At 42.1% G+C, this 24,953-nt stretch overlaps 1 protein-coding gene across 1 annotated transcript in view; it reads right to left on the bottom strand.

Annotated features, from left to right (window-relative positions):
- The window catches only part of FREM2 (FRAS1 related extracellular matrix 2), a gene marked incomplete at its 5' end in the record, with an annotated part of 325,864 nt that overhangs the window by 147,798 nt on the left and 153,113 nt on the right, over positions 1 to 24,953 (bottom strand). The window contains one exon of the mRNA XM_081083504.1: positions 24,197 to 24,448. Within this exon, the coding sequence (XP_080939630.1) occupies positions 24,197 to 24,448 (252 nt within the window). The remainder of the gene's footprint in view (positions 1 to 24,196; positions 24,449 to 24,953) is intronic.

Here is a 24,953-nt window from a genome sequence, read left to right as displayed (position 1 = left end):
AATAAATGATGAATGATTTAACAATGAGATCAAGGAAGATATCAAAATAAAACTTGGAACAAATGAAAATGAGAATACAACCACCCCAAATCTGTGGGACACGGGCCATACAGTCCTAAGAAGGAAACTCATAGAATTACAGGACTTTCTCAAGGACCAAAAAAAAAAAAGCTCAAACAAACAATCTAATTTTACACTGAAAGGAACTCAAAAAAGAGCAACAAACAAAGTCCAGAGGGAAGCAAAAGCTAAAGGAAGGGAATAATAAAGATCAGAGCAAAACTAAATGAAATAGAGTTTAAAAACACAATACAAGAGATCAATGGAACAAAGAGCTACTTCTTTAAAAAGATAAATATGTTTGAGAAACCTGAAACCAGATTCATAAAAAAAGAGGATTGAAATAATAGTAGAAATGAAAGAGGAGAAGTAACAACTGACACCAAAGCAATATAAAGGACTGTAAGAAAATATATTAGCCAACAAATTGGAAAACCTGGGTGAAATTAATAAATTCCTAGAAACATACAATCTTCCAAAATTCAATCAGGAAGAATCAGAGAATCTGAATGGACAGATTACAACTAGTAAAACTGAAGAAGTAATAAAAAAATCTCCCAAGAAACAAAAGCCTGAACCAGTTAGCATTACAGGTGAATTTTAACAAACATTCAAAGAACTAACACCTATTCTTCTCAAACTATTCCAAAAAATTCAAGAGGAGGGAAGACTCCCAAGCTCATTTTATCAAGCCAGCATTATGCTAATTCCAAACAGGATAAAAACAAAGATAGAAAAGTATAGGCAAACCTCCCTGATGAAAATACATGCTAAAATACTCAATAAAATGTTAGCATCCTGAATCCAGCAAAACATTAAAAGGAATAATTCAAGTGGGATTTATTCTGGTGATGTGAGATTGGTACAATAGCTATAAAGCAATAAACATCATACACCACATTGTAAACAAAATGAAGGATAAAGACATAATTATATCAATAGATATAAAAAAGGCATTTGATAAAATTCAGCACCAATCCAATATAAGAAAAGCCTGATAGGCAAATTGCCCCTCTACTGGAGTTCGACTGCTCGACCAGTCGCTATGACGTGCACGGATCACTAGCGGGCAGACGCTCCAACCGGTAGGTTAGCTTGCTGCAGGCACTGGTGGGCTGGACTGGAAAGTGAGGTGTGAGGTGAAAGCCCTCAGGAAGATCCCAGGGTTTGGCCCAAGCCCTAGGCGGAGCCGGGTTGGGAGCCAGGAGGGGGACCAGGTGGTGAGGGAGGCTGATATCCGTGATCCAAGAGCCTGGACTGTGCAGCCTTCTGCAGCCTGTGGCATTCTCAATGCGCAATTTATAATCTTCAGAGCTGCTTCTTTTTATTTGTTAAGCTTCACTAACTACTCCAGGAGAGTGGGTAGCACCATTATGAGGGGACGGGCCAGGCACACCTGCCTGAGATCAAGGTGTGGCCTCAGGTTCCCAGGGATGCACCTGAGAGGGGGGGTGGGGCTGAGTTGGAGAGATCAAGTCCAAAACTTGAAAGGAAGTGGGAGGTAGTGAGGGGCAGAGGGCTACAGCTGCACAGGGGCCTAGAAAAGCTGCTGGGTGGGGGCAGCCAAGGAGCCTGGTGCCTCTCCCATGGAACAGGCTCCATGTCCCTCCCTCCTCCTCCCCATGACCTGTCACCCCAGCTTTCCTTGGAGGCCCGCCTGGGCTGCCCAGCCCAGCTCCGTCCCACTGCACAGCCCCGCCTGCACCACCTTGTCCGTCCCCTTCCCCCCCTACAGCCTTTGGGGAGCACCGCCCCTGGAGAAGAAAGGTGGAGGCTGCAGACAGGAGACAGCAGAAAGAGGGGGCAGAGCAGGGCTCACCAAGTTAGATGGAGGGGAGGGAAGGAGAGACCCCACAGGACTAGGGACAGAGATGGGCAGGGAAGGAGGGCCATGCGGGACCATCGCCCTTGGTTGAAGTAGAAATCCTGACCCCATTTTACAGACCCCAGCAGAGTGTGTGTGTGGGGAGTGAAGACAAAAGATGGTGTGAAGGGACTGGATGGATGGAGAGCAGCAACGTTTGAATCATGGCCTATTTATTTTTATTTTTGTTAATACATTACTGTAAGATTCCACACACAAAAACTACTAGGACTGATAAATTAATTCAGTAAAGTAGCAGGATACAAAATAAATACCCAGAAGTCAGTTCCATTTTTATACATTAATCATGAACTATCTGGAAGGGAAATATAAAAACAATCACATTTACAATTGTTTAAAAATGAATAAAATACCTAGAACTAAATTTAGCCGAGAATATATATGAGCTGTACTCAGAAGACTATAAGACACTGAACAAAAATTATAAAAGATACATATAGTGGAAACATATACCATGGTCATGGATAAGAAAAATTAACATCACTAAAATGTCCACACTACCCAAAGTAATGTATAGATAGATTCATGCTACCTGATATCAAACTATACTACAGGGCCATAGTAACTAAAACGGCATGATACTAGCATAAAAATAGGCATTAAGGTCCATGGAACCAAATAGAGAGCCCAGAAATAAACCAACATTGCTATAATCAGTTAATATTTGACAAAGGAGGAAAAAACATACAATGGGCTAAAGATAGTCTACTCAATAAATGGTGTTGGGAAAATTGGACAGTTACTTGTAAAATATAAAATGAGACCATCTTCTTACACTGTACACAAGAATAAACTAAAATATTAGACTTGAAACAATAAAAACCTAGAAGAAAACATAAACAGTAAAATCTTGGACACTTCTCCTAGCAATATTTTTTTCTGTTATAGCTCCTTGGCCAAGGGAAATGAAAGAAATAAATAAACAACTGGGACAACATCAAACTAAAAAGTCTATGCACAGCAAAGGAAATCATCAACAAAATGAAAAGACAATCTACTGAATGGGAGAACATATTTGCTGATATATCTGATAAAGAGTAAATATTCAAAATTATAAAGAACTTATAAAACTCAACACCAAAGAAACAATCATATTAAAAAATGGACAAAGAACCTGAATAGACACTTCTCCAAAGAGGATGTACAGATGGTCAATAGACATATGAGATGATGCACAGCATCACTAATCAGAGAAATGAAAATTAAAACCACAATGTGATATCACCTCATGCCTGTCAGAATGGCTATGATCAATAAATAAGCAAACAAGTTTCTGTGAGGATGTGGAGAAAATGGAACCCTTGTGTACTGTTGGTGGAAATGCAGATTGGTGCAGCAATTGTAGAAAGCAGTATCGAGTTATGTCAAAATATTAAAAATGGAACTGCCTTATACACAGCAATTCCACTTCTGGGTATTTACCCAAAGAAACCCAAAACACTCATTAAAAAGAATATATGGACCCCTATGTTCATTGCAGCATTATTTATAAGAACCAAGATTTAAAAAAAGCCCAAGTGTTCATCAGTAGATGAGTGGATAAAACAGCAAAGATACATTAAAACAATGATACATTAAAACTACTTGGCAGTAGAAAGAAAGAAACTTCTACCCTTTTTGATAACATGGATGGACCTAGAGAACATTATGCTAAGTGAAATAAGCCAGTCTGAGAAAGCTGAGCACCATATGATTTCACCGTTAGCCAGACTCATCAAGAAACAAAGAGAGAGGACCTAAGCAAGTGAAATCAGAAATGAAAGTGGAGAAGTGACCAGGGACATCACAGAAATACAAAAGATTGTAAGAAAATACTGTGAACAACTATATGCCAACAAGTGGGGCAATGTGAAAAAAATGAACAAATTCCTGGAAAAAAACAATATCCCAAAACTGAATCAGGAGGAATCAGAAAACCGGAATGTATAATAATAAAAGTGTAATATGCTAATTAGACCAGATGTCCTTCCAGACGACCTTCTGGAAGAAGTTGGGGCTGTGAGGGAAGCCTGGGTCCTGGGTGTCAGAGGGAAGCTAGTGCCAGTAGCCTGGGGAAGGAAGGCCTACTCTTGCACGAATTTCATGCATTGGGCCTCTAGTAGTTCAATAACAACTGAAGAAAGAGAAGTAGTAATCAAAAAACTCCCACCAATCAAAGGCCCAAGTCCAAGCAGCTTCACAAGGGAGTTTTACCAAACATTCAAAGGAGAACTAACACCTTATAACTCCTCAACTTCCAAACCCTTTTTAGGAGGCCAGCATTATCCTAATACCAAAACCAGATAAAGACATTACAAAGAAAGAGAATTACAGGCCAATATCCCTGATGAAGATAGGTGCTAACATCCTCAACAAAATATTAGCAAATCGGATCCAGCAATATATTAAAAACATCATACATCATGACCAACTGGGATTTACTGGGATTCTAAGGTCGAAAGGCTGGTACAATATTCTAAAATTAATAAAGGTGATATATCTCATAAAGAAATTGACAGAAATAACATGATCATATCAACAGATGCAGCAAAAGCATATAATAAAATCCAACACCATTTTGATAAAAACTCTTAGCAAAGTGGGAATAGAGGGAACATATCTCAAAATGATAAAGGTCATATATGAGAAACCTACAGCAAACATTACATTCAATGGGCAAAAACTAAAACCATTTCCCCTAAGAATGGGAACAAAATAAGGATGTCCGCTTTCACCACTCCTATTCAGCATAGTACTGGAAGTCCTAGCCATAGCGATTAGACAAGAAGAAATAAAAGGCATCAGAATTGGAAAGGAGGAAGTATGAAATTCTACATAGGAAACCATAAAGACTCCACCAAAAATATACTAGATTTAATCAATGAATTTGACAATGTAGCAGGATACAAAATCAACATCCACAAATTGATGGCTTTTTTATACATCAATAATGAATTCTCAGAAAGAGAAAGTAAACAAGCAATCCATTTACCATTGGAACAAAAAATTAAGATACGTAGGAATAAACTTAACCATGAAGACAAAAGACTTGTACTTGGAAAACTACAGGACATTGAAGAAAGAGATAGAAGAAAATAAAAACAAGTGGAAGAATATACCATGTTCATGGATTGATAGAATAAATATCATTAAAATGTTCACACTACCCAAGGAAATCTACAGATTCAATGCAATCCCTATTAAAATACCAACAGCATATTTCACAGATCTGGAACAAATACTCCAAAAATTTATATGGAATCAAAAAAGACTCCCAATTGCTGCAGCAATCTTGAGAAAGAAAGACAAAGTTTGGAGGAATTATAATACCTAATTTCAAGTTATACTATAAAGCCACTGTAATAAAAACAGCATGGTACTGGCACAATAATAGACATATAGATCAATGGAACAGAACAGAAATTGACCCAAGGCATTATGCTCAATTAGTATTTGACAAAGGAAGCAAAAGAATACAATGAAGTCAAGATAGTCTCTTCAATAAATGGTGTTGGGAAAGTTGGACAGATACATGCAAAAAAATGAAACTAGACCACCAACTTATACCATACAGAAAAATAAACTCAAAATGGATAAAGATTTAAATGTAGTCATGAAACCATAAAAATCCTAGAAGGAACCATAGGCAACAATATCTCAGGCAATATGTTTACAGATATATCTCTTAGAGCAAAGGAACTAAGGAGAAAATAAATAAATGGGACTACATCAAAATAAAAGGCTTCTGCACAGCAAAAGAAACCATCAACAAAATGAAAAGGGAGTCCACTCTATGGGAGAACATATTTGGCAATGATATACCTGATAAAGGGTTAATATCCAAATAAATAAGGAACTCATACAACTTAACAAAAGGAAGACAAACAATCCAATTTAAAAATCGGCAAAGGACCCAAATAGACACTTCTAAAAAGTGGACATACATATGGCCAAGAGACATATGAAAAAATGCTCAAAGTCACTGATCATCAGAGAGATGCAAATTAAAACGACAATGAGGTATCACCACACACCTGTCAGAATGGCTACCATCAACAAATACACAAAGGACAAGTGCTGGTGAGAATGTGGAGGAAAGGGAACCCTAGTACACTGCTGGTGGGAATGCAGACTGGTGAAGCCATTATGGAAAAAAGTATGGAGTTTTCTCAAAAAATTACATATAAAACAGCCATTTGACCCTGTGATCCCACTTCTAGGAATAGATCCGAAAAAACGAAACATCAACTGAAAGAATGTATGAACCCCTATGTTCATAGCGGCACAATTTACAATTGCTAAGATTTGGAAACAGCCCAAGTGCCCATCAGTAGATGAGTGAATAAAAAAGGTGTGGTATATTTACACCATGGAATGCTATGCAGTAGTAAAAATGAATATCTTACCTTTTGAGATAGCACGGAGAGACCTGGAAAGCATCATGCTAAGTGAAATAAGTCAGTCAGAGAAAGACAAGTATCACACGATCTCACTCATATGTAGAATCTAAGTAACAAAATAAACTGATGAATGGAGTGGATCCAAAGACATGGAGCCATGCAATAGAGTGCAGAATCTCGGAGGGAAGGCGGGGGAGTGTGGGTGGGTGGGAGGTAATCAATCTAGGACATTGTATACATATATGCATGGTCCAGGGACACAGAAAACGTGGGGGGGGGGGTGAGGGCCTGGGTCTGGGGGCATTGGGGGTCAATGTGGAAAAAAAGGTGACATATGTAATACTTTCAACAAGAAATAATTGTTAAAAAGAAGTCCAAGAGACATATGAAAACATGCTCAAAGTCACTAATCATCTGAGAGATGCAAATCAAAACGACATTGAGGTACCATCTCACACCTGTCAGAATGGCTATCATCAACAAACCAACAAATGACAAGCGCTGGTGAGGATGTGGAGAAAAAGGAACCTTCCTGCACTGCTGGTGGAAATGCAGACTGGTGCAGCCACTGTGGAGAACAGTATGGAGTTTTCTCAAAAAGTTAAAAATGGAACTCCCATTTGATCCCACTTCTGGGAATATATCCCAAGAAACTAGAAACACCAATCAGAAAGGATATATGCACCCCATGTTCATAGCAGCACAATTTACCATAGCTAAGATTTGGAAACAGCCTAAGTGCCCATCAGCAGATGAGTGGATTAAAAAACTGTGGTACATTTACACAATGGAATACTATACTGCTGTAAAAAAGAAGGAATTTTTATCATTTGCAACAGCATGGATGGAACTGGAGAGCATTATGCTAAGTGAAATAAGCCAGTCAACGAAAGATAAATACCACATGATCTCACTCACTTGTGGAATATAATGAACATCATAAACTGATGAACAAAAACAGATCCAGAGACAGAGAAGCATCGATCAGACCACCAAACTTCAGAGGGGAGGTAGGGGAGGGTGAGGGTAAGGGAGAGAGATCAACTAAAGGACTTGTATGCATGTGTATAAGCCTAACCAATGGATACAGATATCAGGGGGGTGAGGGCTAAAGTGTGTGTGTGGGGGGGAATAGGGGAATAAGGACACATACATAATGCCTTAATCAATAAAAACGTTAATTAAAAAAATAAAAATTGAACCGCCTTTTGACCCAGTGATTGCAGTTCTAGAAATGTATCCTAAGAATTCAAAAACACCAACCAGAAAGAATATATGCACCCCTATGTTCATAGAAGCACAATTTACAATAGCTAAAATCTGAAAACAGCCCAAGTGCCCTACAGTAGATGAGTAAATAAAATGCTGTGGTACATTTACACCATGGAATACTATGAAGCTGTAAAAAAAGATGCACCTTTTACCCTTTGAGATAACATGGAGGGATCTGGAGGGTATTATGCTAAGTGAAATAAGCCAGTCAGAGAAAGACAAATATCCCCTGATCTCATTTATATGTGGAATCTTGTGAACAAAATAAACTGACAAACAACAGAAGTCCAGAGGCATTTAAGCATGACACAGACTGACAGATCGTAGAGGGAGTGGGAGAGGCAGCATGGGCAATCAACCAAAGAGCTTATATGTATAGCCCCTGGACACATAAAATAGTGTGGTGATGGCCTATTTTTGGTTGGAACCTGGGTGGAGGGGGGCAATAAGGGGAAAATGGGGGGCCATCTGTAATACTCTCCACAATAGAGAAAAAAATAAAAGAACAGAAAAGAAAAAGGAAATATCACCCTGCAGATTACTTAAATATTACAAAGGAATAAAGGTACTTTAACCAAGGGATGAAAATTAGCATGTCTAATATCGGGCCAAAAATATTAGGTAACTAATTTAATATAAAGTAAAATACACGACATCAGTTATGTAAAATTCTTGCCAAAACAAGTTAATAATCAGTCATATTCAAAATGTAGGCCTTTCTCCTAAACAAGTGATCTAAACTCTTCAAAAATGTCAATACCATGAAATATTATCCAGGCAATGGTTCTACATTAAAATAAATTGAAAGTGAAGAAACATGATAATAAAAAACAATATATGAGCCTTGATTGGAACATAATTTTGGGGTAACCCTGCAGCTATCTAGGATATCTGTGAGCCAGCTGGCGATTATAAGACACATGATTGTATCAATAATAATTTTTTTGGATGTTGTGCTTTATGTAGAAGGATGTCTTAGCTAATATATGATGTATATTTAGGGGTGAAGTGTTAATAATTCGTGAATCGAGGTGAAGGCTCTAATCATTATAGTATTCTTCAACCTTTTTCTGTAGGTTTGCAATTTTTCAAAATAGAGTTGGGAAAATATTTTAAAAATGAGAAAATGCTAGAACTTACAAATGACCTGAGTAAAATAACAGAATACAAAATTAGTATTTACAAATTAGTTGCATTTTTATACACCAATAATGAAAGAGAAAATAAGAAAACAATCCCATTTACAATTGCATCAAAAATTATAAAATAACTGGGAATAAATTTAAACAAGGATGTAAAAGATCTATACTCAGAACCTTATAAAATACTGAAGGAAAAAACTGAAGATACAAATAAATAGACACATATACAGTACTCATGAATAGGAAGAAGTAACATAATTAAAATGTCCTATTACCCAAAACAATCTATAGATTCAATGCAATCCCTATCAAAATGTCATTGGAATTTTTCACAGAACTAGAACAGATAATTCTAAAGTTTGTATGGAAACACAAAAGATGCCAAGCAGCCAAAGCAATCTTGAGAAAGAAGAACCAAGTTGGAGGTATCATGCTACCTGATATGAATCTCTACTACAAGCCTTAGGAATCAAAACAATATGATACTGGAATAAAAACATAAATCAATGGAATAGAATAGAGAGCTCAGGAATAAACCCACAACTATATGTTAAATTAATCTACAACAAAGGAAGTAAGAATGTACAATGGAGTAAAGATAACCTCTTTTATAAATAACCAGTGATCTGGTGCACGAAATTCATGCATGGTAGGGGGGAGGGTTCCACTCAGCCCTTCCTGCACCCTCTCCAATCAGGGACCACTTGGGGGATGTCTGACTGCTGGTTTAGGCCAGATCCCACAGAAATCGGTCCTAAACTGGCAGTTGGACATCCCTCTTGCAATCTGGGACTGCTGGCTCCTAACCACTCACCTGCCTGCCTGTCTGATCACCCCTAACTGCCTCTGCCTGCCTGCCTGATCACCTCTAACTTCTCTGCCTGATTGCCCCTAACTGCCTCTGCCTGCCTGCCTGATCTCCCCTAACTGCCCTACCCTGCTGGCCTGATCTTGCCCCTAACTGCCCTCCCCTGCCTGCCTGCTTGGCCCCAACTGCCCTCCCCTGCTGGCCTGATTTTGCCCCAAACTACCCTCTCTGCTGGCCTGGTTGCCCCCAACGGCCCTCCCCTGCCGGCCTCATCTCACCCCTAACAGCTCTCCCCTGCCAGCCTGATCACCCCTAACTGCCTCTGCCTGTCTGATTGCCCCTAACTGCCCTCCCCTGCTGGCCTGATCTCACCCCCAACTGCCCTCCCCTACAGGCCTGATCTTGCCCACAACTGCCCTCCCCTACCAGCCTGATCTTGCCCCCAACTGCTCTCCCTGCGGACCTGATCACCCCTAACTGCCTCTGCCTCCACCCCCACCACCATGGTTTTGTGCGGAAGGAAGTTGGACATCCGGAAGATGGCCAGTCAACCCGGTCTAATTAGCATATTACCCTTTTATTAGTATAGATAGATTATATAGGGTAGGATTGCTTAAATGGCGGGGGGGGGGGGCGGGGGGGTAGCCTTTTTCAGCAGGAGGAGATGCTCTTGGCAGACAAAAAATATAATCCCTATATCTGGACTGATAGCCAGCCATATGCAGTATACTGCCAAACTGGTCATTAAAAAATTGAACCACTTTCTTACACCTTACATCAAACAGCTGTTGCCCTTAAAACCCCTCCTCAGCCCTCACCTTAGCCAGGGGTGGGCAAACTTTTTGACTTGAGGGCCACAATGGGTTCTTAAACTGGACCGGAGGGCCGGAACAAAAGCATGGATGGAGTGTTTGTGTGAACTAATATAAATTCAAAGTAAACATCATTACATAAAAGGGTACGGTCTTTTTTTTTTTTTTAGTTTTATTCATTTCAAACGGGCCGTAGTTTGCCCACGGCTGCCTTAGGCTCTGCCTTCACAGTTCACTTAGATTAGGTTCTGATTTGTCGGTTTCTATGCCAGTCAGCATCAAAAGCTCCGCCTCTTAGGCAGCCATTGGCTCCTCACAGTTCACCCAGATTTTGTTCTGATTGGTTGGTTTCTAGGCCAGTCAGTGTCTCCTGGTCTATCTCTGGGCCTGATCAGAGAGGTGGCCTGAGAGAAAGAGAGGCACAGCTGCTGGCCAAGCCCAGAGAGAAAGAGAGAGGCAAGGGCTGATCAACAGCCACCATGGAGGCTATGGATCAGACCCTGCTTCTCTTTCCAGGCCTCTCTCCAACCCTGATACAGCCTCCCATGGCAACTGGGCAAGGGGCTGCGACCTCTTGCTGGCTACTTGGGAGCAGGGATGACAGGGACGGAAGTGTGGTAAGAATGTGGGCTGTCTGCCAAGCTCGCTCTCACTCCTCCTGTTACCCTCCCCCTGGACACCAGGGTTCGTTCACCAGGGAAGCCCCTATGCTCAGGTGCCAGGCACCCATGAGGAGCTCACCCTGCACCTGTGCAGCCTCTTCCAGGTAAGCCAGGCTACAGCCACTGGGACCTCAGGGATCAGTCAGGCTCCCGTGTGTTCGTGCAGGAGCTGGTCTGTGAGGCCGGCCCACTCAGCATGTCTGGCTTCTGTGCAGCGCCACTGGGTGTCCCAGAGGCTCAAGTTGCACCCTGGTCCACGGCGTCCAGCCCCATGGGGACTCAGGCTCTGTGACTCAGTCGAAGGTGGATGTGCAGGGGTTTGGGGGCCCAGGTGCTGTCCAGGTCCCAGAAGTCAGCTGGGACCTGCCCTTCCAAACCAGACACTCACGCTTTGATTGCCGGCCAGGCCTAGGGACTGCACCCATGTGCAAATTTTGTGCACTGAGCCTCTAGTAAGAAAATAAAGTAAATGAATGAAAAAACAGAATCAAACTCATAGATATTAAAAGGATGGGAGGGTGATGGGGTGAAAAAGAGATTAATATATACAATTTTCCAGTTATAAAAACAGTCACAGGGATGTAATATAAAACATTGGGAATATAGTTAATAATATTGTAATGCTTCTGTATGGTGTCTAATGAGTACTAGACTTATTGGGGTGATCACTTAGTAAGCTATATAAATATCTAATCACTATGTTGTAAACCTGAAATTAATATAATATTGTATGTCTATCATAATTAGAAATGATAAAATATTTAAAAATTAAGTAAACTTGAAAAAATTATATCTCATTTGAAATTATATAAAAACAACAAAATTCTTAGGAATAAATTTAACCAAGCAAATAAAAGACCAATCCACTAACACTATAAGACATTAATGAAAGAAATTAAAGAGGATATAAACAAATGGAAAGATATTCTATTGCCATACATTGAAATAATTTATATTGTTAAAGTCCATACTAGTCAATGAAATCTACAGGTTCAATGCAATCCCTATTGAAATTCCAATGGTATTTTTTCACAGCAATAGAACAAACAATTATAAAATTTGTATGGCATTACAAAAGACACCAAATTGGAAAGCAATATTGAACTAGAACAGGGGTGGGCAAACTTTTTGACTCGAGGGCCACAATGGGTTCTTAAACTGGACCGGAGGGCCAGAACAAAAGCATGGATGGAGTGTTTGTGTGAACTAACATAAATTCAAAGTAAACATCATTACATAAAAGGGTACGGTCTTTTTTTTTCAATAGTTTTATTCATTTCAAACGGGCCGGATCCGGCCCGCGGGCCGTAGTTTGCCCACGGCTGAACTAGAAGAATAAAACTAGAGGTGTCATTGTGCCTGAAATAAAACTATACTGCAGAACTATTGTAACAAAATCAGTATGGTACTGGCATAAAAACAGACACATAGACCAATAGGACAGAGTGGAATACTCAGAAATAAACCCACCCATATATGGTCAATTATTTTACAATAAAATAGCCAAGGATATAGAGTGGGAAAAGGACAGTCTCTTCAATAAACAGTGGTGGAAAAACTGGAGAGCTACATGCAAAATAATGAACCTGGACAATTCTTACAGATACACAAGAATGAAGTCAAAATGGATTCAATACTTGAATGTTATGGCTTGCTATAGCATGGATGGACCTGGAGAATATTATGTTAAGTGAAATAAGCCAGTTGGAAAAAGGCAAGTACCATATTATTTCACTTGTATGTTGAATCTAATAAACAAATAATTTAACAAAGTGGAGACAGACTCATGGATACAGAAAACAACTGACAGCTGTCACAGGGGAGGGAATTGGGGCTAGGTGAGAAGGGTGAAGAGATTAAGCAAAAGAAAATTAAAAGAAAGACTCATGGACACAGAGTCTTTGGTGATTGCCAAAGGGCAGGAGATTGCGGGGAGGTTAGAAGAAGGTAAAAAGGGGATAAACTGTGATGGAAGCAGACTTGACATGAGGTGGTAAACACATAATACAATATACAGATGTTGTACTGTAAATTGTATACCTGAAACCTGTATAATTTTATTAATCAATGTCACCTCAATAAATTCAATAAAAATAAATTTTGGAAAAAAAGAGACTTAAATGTAAGACCTGAAACTGTAAAATCCAGAAGAAATCATAGGCAGTAAGCTCTTTGACATGGTCTTGGCAGTGATTTTTTAAATATGACTCCAAAAGTGAAGGCAATAAAAAGTTAAATTTAAAAAGTGGGCTTACATTAAACTAAAAACTTCTGCAAAGCAAAGGATACCATCAACAAAATGAAAAAGCAACCTATGAAATGGGAGAAAATATTTGCAAATCATATATCTGATAAGAAGTTAATATTGAAAATATACAAAAAAACTCATAACTCAATAGCAAAAAAACGCCAAACAATCTGTTTTTAAAAAATGGGCAGAAGATATGAATAGATATTTTATAAAGAAGACATACAAATGACTAAGAGGTACATAAAAGAATGCTCAATATCACTAATAATCAGGGTAATTGAAATCAAAATCACAATAAGATATTTCACACATGTTAGAATGTATATTGTCAAAAAGACAAGAAATAGCAAGTACTGGTGAGAATGTGGAGAAGAGGGAACCTGGTACACTGTTGATGGGAATGTAAATTGGTGGAACCACTATGGAAAACGGTATGAAGTTTCTTCAGAAAATTAAAATTGAAACTACCATAAGATTCAGCAATTCTACTTTTTTGGTATTTATTTGAAGAAACAAAACTAACTTGAAGGCTAGGGGACTGTCAAGGGCGGGGGAAAAAAAGGACACATATGTAATACCCTTTGTAATACTTTCAGCAATAAAAAAAAAAAACTAACTTGAAAAGATATATATACCTCATGTACACATACTGCAGCATTCTTATTTATTTATTTTTTATTTCAGAGAGGAAGGGAGAAGGAGAGAGAGATAGAAAAATTAACGATGAGAGAGAATCACTGATTGGCTGCCTCCTGCACACCTCACACTGCTGATCGAGCCGCAACCCAGGCATATGCCATGACTGGGAATTGAACTGTGACCTCCTGTTTCATAGGTCAATGCTCAACCACTGAGCCATGCTGGCTGGGCTGCAGCATTCTTTACAATAGTCAAGACATGGAAAAAACAGTGTCAATAGATTAAAAAAATGAGGTACAGTCAGAGAAACACAAGTATCACATGATCTCACTCATATGTGGAATCTAATGAACAAAATAAACTAATAAACAAAATAGATCCAGAGACACAGAAACAATGAATAGAATGAGAAATCTCAGAGGGAAGAGGGGAGGGTGGGTGAAAAGGGATACTATAACATTTTTACCAATAAAGATAAAATGTGGCATATATAGAGAAACTAAGATGGCGGCATAGATAAACACCGGGAAATTGCTGCTTCCCGCAACAATTGATAAATGCATCAAAAACACAAGGTGGACATCATCCAGAACTACAGGGGGGCTGGCTGAGTGTAAATTCTACAACTAGAAGGAAAGAAAAGCACACTGAGAGCCAGAGGAGCTGCGGAGGTGGAGTGCAGAGGTACGGGGGCTCGCGCGCGCGCAGAAAGGGTCTGGCACCTGAGGGCGCGGCTGTCTTTTTGAATCCGGAGGGAGACACAAGCTCCCGACAGCTCTGAAATCAGGTTCCGGGAAGTCTCTGGGAACCCAGGACTCATACGGGGAGAAACTGGACTGTCTGGCAGCGGGCGAGCTTGAGAACAGCTTTCCCTCAGAGGTGCTTGCAACCATTGCCTGGACACTGGGACTCGCGACTCCTTAGGGCAGGGCTGAGGCTCCGCCATAGCTGCTCTCTCCGCCCTTTGATTCCTTGAGACCCCGCCCTGCCCAGGCTGTGGCAGAGGCTTTTGCATATGAATGCCCTGGCCATTTGCAACCTGTAATTACCTAACAAACTGCAGCTGGGCAAGACAGACCTAGAACTTCCAAGAGAAGGCCCAAGGCCCCACAGCAGCTTGCATTGCTTCACAGCTGAGCCTCATCAGGGCACCTCCAAACTCCAAAAAAGGAAGGGGAATCTGCAGTTCTCTTCATAGCTCCTGCTGTGTAACCTCAGGCAGAGGCTAAATTAGCACCTCCTTAGATCCAAGAGCCACTGTGCCTGGTGGTCAGAGGGGGGCCATCCAGATCACAACTCCTCAGATCCATAAGGGACACACTCAGGGTGCAGACTCAGTGAGCACCAAAACCCCACTGAAGCAAGTCTTGCCCCAGAAGGGTGTCTCCAGCACAGAAGTTCTCCCAGTGCAGACACAGCTGATTCTCACTGCCAATTGGCCTGGAGGTCAATTCCTCCCAGTGATCCTACAACAACCAAGGCATAGCTACAACAAGACTGTGCACAAAGCCCACAAGGGGGTACACCAAGAGTGTCCACCTCAGGTAACTGGGGAGGCTGAGCCACTGGGCCCTACAGGACACCTAGCACACAAAGCCACTCTATCAACACAGGAAGCAGCCAAAATGCGAAGACAAAGAAACAGGTCACAAATGGCAGAAATGGAGGAAAGCAAACGACTGGATATAGAGTTCAAGGCCACGTTTATAAGGTTTTTCAAGAATTTTATGGAAACCGCAGATAAATTTAATGAGTCCCTCAATAAGTATAGTGAGACCATGGAGGACATGAAAAAGGACCAACTAGAAATTAAGCATACACTGACCGAAATAAAGAATAATCTACAGAGATCCAACAGCAGACAAGAGGATCCCAAGAATCAAGTCAAAGATTTGAAATACGAAGAAACAAAAAATACCCAACTGAAAAAGAAAAAAGAAAAGAGATTCCAAAAATATGAAGATAGTGTAAGGAGCCTCTGGGACAACTTCAAGCGTACCAACATCAGAATTATAGGGGTACCAGAAGAAGAGAGAGGGCAAGATATTGAAAACCTATTTGAAGAAATAATGACAGAAAACTTCCCCTACCTGGTGAAAGAAATAGACTTACAAGTCCAGGAAGCGCAGAGAACCCCAAACAAAAGGAATCCAAAGAGGACCACACCAAGACACATCATAATTAAAATGCCAAGAGCAAAAGACAAAGAGATAATCTTAAAAGCAGCAAGAGAAAGAAACTCAGTTACCTACAAGGGAGTACCCATACGACTGTCAGCTGATTTCTCAACAGAAACCATGCAGGCCAGAAGGGAGTGGCAAGAAATATTCAAAGTGATGAATAGCAAGAACCTACAACCAAGATTACTTTATCCAGTAAAGCTATCATTCAGAATAGAAGGTCAAATAAAGAGCTTCACGGATAAGAAAAAGCTAAAGGAGTTCATCTCCACCAAACCAGCATTATATGAAATGCTGAAAGGTATTCTTTAAGAAGAGGAAGAAGAAAAAGGAACTCTTACCATTTGCCACAGCATGGATGGAACTGGAGAGCGGATAAATACCACATGATCTCACTCATTTGTGGAATATAATGAACAACATAAACTGATGAACAAGGACTGATCCAGAGATGGAGAGGCATGGACTGTAGGGCTTTGGAGGGGGAAAGATCAACCAAAGGACTTACATGCAGGCATATAGGCCTAACCAATGGACAGGGACAACGGGGGGGTGGGTGAGGGCATGAGCAGGGGGGGGGGGGGTAGAGGGCAATGTGGGGACAAGGACACATATGTAATATCTTAATCAATAAAAATATATTTAAAAAATGTGGCATATATATACAACACAATATTATTTATTCAAAAATAAATAAAAAAGGAATCTTGCCAATTGCAGCAACATGCATGGCCCTTGAGGGCATTATTCTACATGAAATAAGACAAAGAGAAATACCAAATCATCTCACTTGTGTGTGGAATCTAAAGAGAAAAAAAGCTCATAAATACAGAAAAGAGATTTATGGTTACCAGAGGCAGGCGGTAGAGGGTGGGCAAAATGGGTAAAACAAGTTAAAAGACACAAACTTCCCATTATAAAATAAGTAGGTAATGGAGATATAATATACACCATGGTGACTATAGTTATTAATATTGTTTTACATATTTGAAAGTTGCTAATAGTTGCAAATTATTTAATACTTACTAAATCTAAAAAGTTCTCTCCAGGGAGAAATTTTTTTTAACTATATATGTTGAAGGACATTACCTACACTTATTGTGGTGATTATATATATATACTAGAAGCCCGGTGCACAAAAAATTTGTGCACTCGCGGGGGGGTGGTCCCTCAGCTCGGCCTGCACCCATCTGCAGTCCAAGACCCCTTGGGGGATGTCCACCTGTCGACTTAGGCCCACTCCCCAGGGGATCAGGCCTAAGCTTGCAGTCAGACATCCTTCTGGCAGCCAGGGAGCCCTCGGGGGATGTCCGACTAAAGGCTTAGGCCCCCAAGGGTTTGGGCCTAAACTGTTAGTTGGACATTCTTAGTGCTGCCACGGAGGTGGGAGAGGCTCCTGCCACCACCTCTGCACTGGCCAGCCATGAGCCAGCTTCTGGCTGAGTGGCACTACTCCTCGGTCTGACCTAAACCCTAGAGATTAGTACTTCATTTTACAACTTTTTCTCGGCTTATAGGCAGCAGCAAACTCAGACCACACAGTCAGGTATGCAAGAAATGTTGCTTTCTTTATTGTTTAGTAACCAAACCTAACTTCAACTTCAGCCCCCATTCTGCCAAGTGAAAAAACAAAAACAAAATATCATTTAACTTAGGTTCCCCACCCCCTTCTCTGGAGCTGTGCTTCCATGTCAGACAGTGTATGTCGCAGGCAGAGGCGCCAGAGAACCGAGCAGGTCAGGACATCTGGACCTCAGCCTTCTGTCTGGGCTGCCCCACCCGCTGCCCTTGGCCCTCACCTCAGAGCTCACGTCCATGCTGATCCCTGGTATATTCTCCTCATCTGGGCCTTGAGGCCTCTTGAGTCCAATTTGCTCTCTCCCTCCCTCCCTGCCACCTTCTCTCTCTCACAAAAAGAGGTATTGGGTTTTCTGGGGTGAGGTCCTCTGACACCTCCTCAGCCCCGTTTCACGGACACCATCTTGGTGCCTTGGTCACGGCCACAAAGCTGTGTGGCTGCTCTCAGACCCTCCGTCTCCTGCTGCCTTAGGGAGTGACTCAGCGGGAGGGGAGGGTCACAGTCCTTTTTACATGGCCGCCAACAAACACTCAGCGTTCCTTCCCTCTAGTTCTCCTTCTCCTCCTCACCCCAGTCCAGGCACGTTTATGTGCAGGGCAGGGGAGGGTGGGAGGCAGGCGTGTCTCTGACCCGGCACACAGGCTTCCAGATCCACTGCTCCCCCAGGAGGTCTCCCACGCTCTGGACCTCGACACCCAGAACCTGCCCCCTCTCAGCTGCAGGTCTTTGCCCGAAGTGGTCAAGTCTGTTTAGAGCAATGGTTCTCAACCTTGGCTGCACATTAGAATCACCTGGGAATCTTTTTAAAAGCCTGATTTCTGGGCCTCGTCCTCCAGAAATTCTGTTTCTTTGTTACTAATGTTGTGGCCTCACCCCATATCGAAGAAACAGAATTTCCGGAGGATGAGGCCCAGAAATCAGGATTTTAAAAAGATTCCCAGGTGATTCTAATGTGCAGCCAAGGTTGAGAACCACTGGTTTAGAGGCTTGAAGTCAAGAAGTGCCTCTTTGTTCTCTGCTTTCTGGAGGCGGTCAGCATGGAACATTCCTGCCCTGGATTGGGGAAGGGTCTTTGGGTGTTAAGAATACCAGGAGGAGGAGCACAGACTCCTCCTAGAGCTCCGAGAGGGGAAAGGCAGCACCCCCTCACCTCTAACCCCAGGATGTTTCTTTAGAAGCAGAAGCCTCATCCTGTGCACGGGCCTGTGCTGGCTGCCTCAGTTTCTCAGAGACAAAGAATTTGATGAACATCTTTTCCCCACTGCAGTAGCTGCTTCATTTGTTCTTTCTCGCATTTTTCATTTTTCATTAGCTGCTAAATCGCCCCTGTGGCTGCAAACCTGTTGTGCCTGACTCAGTCAGCGGGGGTCTATGGCAGTTGTGCAGGTACAGGGGAAGGGTGAGGGGGGCCCGGCCTGCAGGGAGGGTCAGTGGTGCCTGCTGGGCTGTCTCAGAGGATGTAGCTTAGGTTAGGTCCTGTCCTTTGGCGACTTTAGGAGGGGAAGCCGTGTCCTCCGCTCTGTACTTTGACTCAGGGGCGGAAGTTCTCCTTGCTCTCTGGCCTCATAACTCAGTGGATCATGGTGGAATGTGGCAGGCAGGCGGCTTCTGTGGCTGCACATGGGTCCCGGGCCGCAGGCAGAGGGCGTCTGCGGCTGCACACAGGTGCCAGCAGGGGGCTCCTGCAGCTGCACATGGGCGCTGGCCTGTGGCCCCGGACCCGGATCCGGGTCCCGGATGGCAGGCAGGTGGCTTCTGGGGTCGCACACGGGGGCCTGGATGGCGGCTCGCACCAGCTTGTGCTGTCCCGCCCTGCCTGCAGTATGCAAATTAGCCGCCATCTTTGTTGGCGGTTAATTTGCATGTCGTGCTGATTAGCCAACGAGAGGTGTAGCGAAGGTTCAGTCAATTACCATGTTTGTCTATTATTAGATAGGATATATATATATATATATATATATATATATATATAATATTGAATCATTATGTTGTATTCCTGAAACCAATATAATGCCATACGTCAATTAATATATCAATAAAATATTTTTCTGTACTTTTATTTTTCCCCATATGCATTCTAGAGAAATCATATGGGAAAGAATTTTTTGCAACAAAACAAACTGAAATAAAGTAATCGTTAATTCTATTTTAAACTTTAAAAATTACACCAATCCATACTTTCTTTCAACATTAATAGAAATAGAGGGAGAGGGAAACGGGGGCTCCACAATCAATCGCCCCACAGAGGGGGGCCCAGGCCAGCCAAGTGATTGCACCCCACTCCTGTCACCCGTAGCTGGAGGCAACTGGTGGTGGGGTAGGGGGGACAGCCCTGCACAGATGGCTAGCAGTGGCAGCAGCGGGACCAGCTGCTGGCAGCCGGGGAAAAGAAAGCCCCGATAGGCCCTGATTGCTGGCTAGGCCTAGGGACCCTACCTGAGGGGTCTCAGATTGCGAGAGGTTGCAGGCCAGGCTGAGGGACCCCCCCCCCCATCATGCACGAATTTTGTGCACTGGGCCTCTAGTACAATATAATTGTTTATTAAACTAAAAACTAAAGAAACATTTTAAAAATATTAGAATAGCTTATACATGTAGGATATTATCTAAGTTTAAGGTAAAAACATCCTGAGTTTCAGATTAAAGTCTTCTGACTCTTATCCAGCTTTTCCTGAACCAAAAGACTCATCATACCAATTTCTTCCTCTTTCATCTACCATGAGGAAAATAAAAATCAGGAGGGAAAAGGAAAATATTCAAGTACTGGAAGTCTTATCTCTTAGTTCATTGCTCTCATTTTTCTCACTAAATTAGTCACAGTCTTTCTTCTTGTTCTCTCTTTCCTCAAAAGAAAGAACAAATGATTCTTGAACAGGGAACGTTAGACTCTTTTGTTCCTTTTTCTATTCAGAAGGAAGGATTACCTTGTAAAAACGTATTTCCCTCAGGAAGAGTAGTCTAGGATACCCCTTCCTCTTGGAGGGGGTGCACAGAGATGCCTGTAGAACTTAATTTTCCACATATGTATACCTTTCTAGTTATTCATTTAACAGCTTTGTCTGGTTGGTTTCTTTGAAAAGTGAGTTTGAACACTGAGATTAATGTTATAAAACATAACCTTTAAAAGCAGCACAAAACAAACCAAAAAAAGGAGATTAAACTTATTAAAATGGCTTCAATTCTTCACCATAAGATTTTAAAAGTTTAATCAGCTAATGATAGGCGCCAAGGTAAAAGAAATTGCACAGAGGGAAAAACCATATGGGTGTAATTCCTGCCCTTTAAAAATATTAGATTGAGGACATCAGGAATGGTGGCATGAGAGAGCACCTTATCTTCTCTCCCTGAAATTTCAACAAGTTAACCAACTATAACTTAACAAAGAAATTGTTGCTCAACACAGTTACACACTTGAGAGACCCTTCCATTGAAAGATTTAGAGGTGGATAACCAGGGATAAATGGGGAGATAAAGGGGAGGAAAGTGCAAACAGCCCACAGATTCAGCCCTGCAGCTGAGAGCTCATGACTCGGCTGGGAGAGGGGAGAAAATCAGCAGTAGCAGGCACTTCCTTCAGCTAGAAGTAACAGAGATTACAGGGGGCAGCACATCAGGACAAGTGCAGCAGGGTCATGCTCCCAACCACTGTCAGGCTTGCAGTGGTGTTTCAGACAAAGAAATGGAACCACAGAGCTCTGCCAATGCTTGGACTCCAAAAAATCACCTCCCATTGCCCTTGTAATCAGGTCCAGGAGTATATTAACTATAAACCAAGAGATGTTTCCCTCTGTGATTGATCCCCAGGAGGGGTTCTTGGAGTGGGACCCCACAGAGGCCTTGGTGGTCAAGTATGGGAGATCATAGAGGTAAACAATCTTGCAATTCTGAACCTACTACTGGCAAATGGTAGAAAGACCTATTCAGAGAAAACTACATGCCTAGCCAAAGGAGAATAGCATCCTATCTAATAAAAGAGGAACATGGTACTTAGCCATACGTTCGCTACCCTTCCCATTGGCTAATCAGGGCGATACGCAAATTAACTGCCAGCCAAGATGGCGACTGGCAGCCAGGCAGCTTGAAGCTAACAAGAGGCTTGCTTGCTTCGGTGACGGAGGACTCCAACATTCCCCACCTGCCTTGCCGGTCTTTGAGCTTGCAGTTTGAAACATTGTTAAAAATATAGAAGCTAAACAAAACACCAGAAACCTGCTTTCAGACAGCCGGGATTTCAGAGCTGGAGTTGAAACAGTGTTTCGATTATAGAACCCAAACAAACCAGATACCTGCTTTCAGCAGCCAAGGCCTCAGAGCTGGAGCCAGAGCTAAAGCTGGCCCAGAATAAAAAAAAAAGAAAAAAAGGAGCGGTTGGGAGCTTCAGTCACCTGCCAGCCTGAAAACAGCCCTCAGCCCCTCACTCAGACTGGCCAGGTACCCCAGTGGGAACCCCCACCCTGAAGGGTGTGTGACCAGCTGCAAACAGCTATCATCTCCTCACCAGGCTGGCCAGACACCCCAGTGGGGACCCCCACCCTGATCCAGGACACCCTTCAGGGCAAACCAGCCAGCCCCCACCCATGCACCAGGCCTCTATCCTATATAGTAAAAGGGTAATATGCCTCCCAGCACCGGGATCAGCGGAGCCACGAGGCCTCCCAGCACTGGGATCAGCGGACCCAAGAGGCCTCCCGGCACCGGGATCAGCGTGACAGGGGGCAGCACCCAAACCCCCTGATCGCCCTGCAGCTCTGTGTGTGACAGGGGCAGGGACACAACCTCCCTATCTTCCCTGCTCTCTTCCTGACAGGGGAAGGCGCCCAAACCCCCTAATCGGCCCTGCTCTGTGGGTGATAGAGGGCGGTGCCCCAACCACCCCCCATGGGCCCTGCTCTGCGTGTGATGGGGTAGAGCCATAACCTCTACATCGGCCCTGCCCTGAGTGTGACATTGGCGGCGCCCCAACCCTCTGATCAGTGGATGTGAGCGGAGCCACCGCCATCAGCGCATAGGAACAGCAACAGCAGGAGCAGGGCTGCTGGCAGATAGGGGACTGGGGGCCGTGGCAGAAGGGGCTGGGCGGGGGTACACAGGGGGGGCTGAGACCCACCCCTGTGCCCACCACAGCTTCTCGGCCCACAGTTCCTTTCAAGGTGCACGAATTTGTGCAGTGGGCCCCTAGTACCATAAATAACCATGGTAATGAGGATGATCAGAAAGAAAATTAAAATCCCCAGAAAGCAAGCTGGAATACATGGAAATATGTGATATAAATGACAGAGATTTCAAGATTATAGTTCTGAAAATAGTCAGTGAGATGCAAGAAAATAAAGAAAGGCAATTCAATGCACTCAGAAAACAAATCAATGAACAAAAGGAGTACTTTACCAAAGAGATTAAAACTTTAAAAAAGATCCAATCAGAAATCCTGGAAATGAAGCATGCCATGAAGGAGATTAAGAGTGAACTACTGAGCATAGAAAACAGCCAACCAGCTGGAGGAAGGAATTAGTAATATCAAAGATAGGAATCAAGAAATGACACAGAGGGGGGGGAAAGAAATGACACAGAGGGAAGAATAGAGAGATCTGAGAATAAAGAAAAATGAAAGAGCTTTATGAGAATTAGCTGACTCTATCAGAAAAAGCAATATTAGAATTATAGGCATTGTGGAGGAGGAAGAAAGGAGAAGGGAATGGAGAGAACTAGATCCTCAAATCCAAGAAGCAAACAAAACACTTTGATACCTCAATCCACATTCACAGAGGATAGAGAAATGTTATAAGATAAGGGGGGAGAAAGGAATATTTCACAGAGGGTAGAGGAATGTTGAACGATAATGGGGAGAGGAAGGGGGGGCAGCTAGGCTTTGACCTTTTAAACTGATATTCTGCAGAAGAATGATCAATTAGGAAAGCACAGGGGTCATAAATTAAAGAAGGGTCCAATTAGAAAGGGTCATGTTCAGACAAAGAGCTAGGAGCCTTTATAAACCCGGAGACAAAGAACCTTAGTATCGGTTATATTTTTTCCCATTTGAGAAAGAGAGAGAGAAAAGGTTTTTCCCATTAATGTCCCCTCCCCAGGGGGTCCCCTTTGGGGACCTCTTCCTAGGGGGAGTTTGTATATGCTTCCAATAAACTTCCAAATTTTTATTTAAAATCTTTTAGTCCACGAATTTTATTCTTCAAATTTCATAGGACAAGAACCCACTGGAAGAGACAGGAGATTTGACTTTGGGTGATGGGCACACAGTGCAATATACAGATCTTGTGACAGAAACCCACACCTGAAACATGTATTTATGTCAACCAGTGTCAGCCCAATAAATGTAATAAAAATATTAAATTAACGAAGACAAATTGTATGATACAGCCAACTTGAAACTTAATAATACCATAAAATCAAGCGTAAAATTAATGTGCATGTGGTATTTTTTACTGTCATTTTTTTATTTTTTGTCTAGAAATCTGTGCTTACTGTTCATCTGCCTGGAAAGAAGAATACTTTTTAGGTGTATTAGTACTTACCATCATTTTTGTCAGGGATGATTGTAACCCAAGCCCCTGGGAATTCTGATCCAATTCTTCCACCCATAGGCATGCTCAGAAGGACATGGAATGTCTCTTCCTCTTCATACAAGGAGTCATCAATCACAACAACCCGACACATTTTCTCATGCTCATGTTTGTCAAAGCGGATGACACTAGTATGGTCCTCAGGCCTGGATATGTAATCAGAATAGGACAGCACTGATGTCGGCACAGTTCCGCTTGCTGTTCCTTGAGGCAGAGAAAATACAAAAGATGTTTTATGTAGAATATATCACAAGGATATTTCAAAAAATAATTTCCACATGCAGCATTTCAATGGTCAATTAATATCTATTAACACCCCTAGAAAGTGCAATAGCACTTCTATACTGTTCTAGTATCACACATTAACTTCACAATGGTATCAAATATATGACAAATATTAAGTTTCAAATGTTTTCTCTATTTTCTGCCAGTGGTCTATTAGAACAACACAATATTACAAAATAATAGCTCCTATTGCGTACTGTGTGCAGATAAAGTACCAAGTGTTTTATGGGCATTGCCTCATTGATCCTCTCAACCATTCTATTCTATTGGGTTTTATGCATTTGGTAATCTAGGCTTATAGGTTAAACTATATAACCCAGAGCTGAAGGCTAATCCTGAAGGCAATAATTTTAATCACTATTCTCTACTACCTGTCAATGCATATACATTAATAGAAATTTTAAAGATCAGCTCAGATATCAAC

Source organism: Myotis nattereri (genome assembly GCF_964212035.1).
Source record: "Myotis nattereri genome assembly, chromosome: 2".
NCBI classification, from domain to species: Eukaryota; Metazoa; Chordata; class Mammalia; order Chiroptera; family Vespertilionidae; genus Myotis; species Myotis nattereri.
Note: the sequence above shows the minus strand (reverse complement) of the source record. Positions and strands in the feature narration are given on the sequence as shown.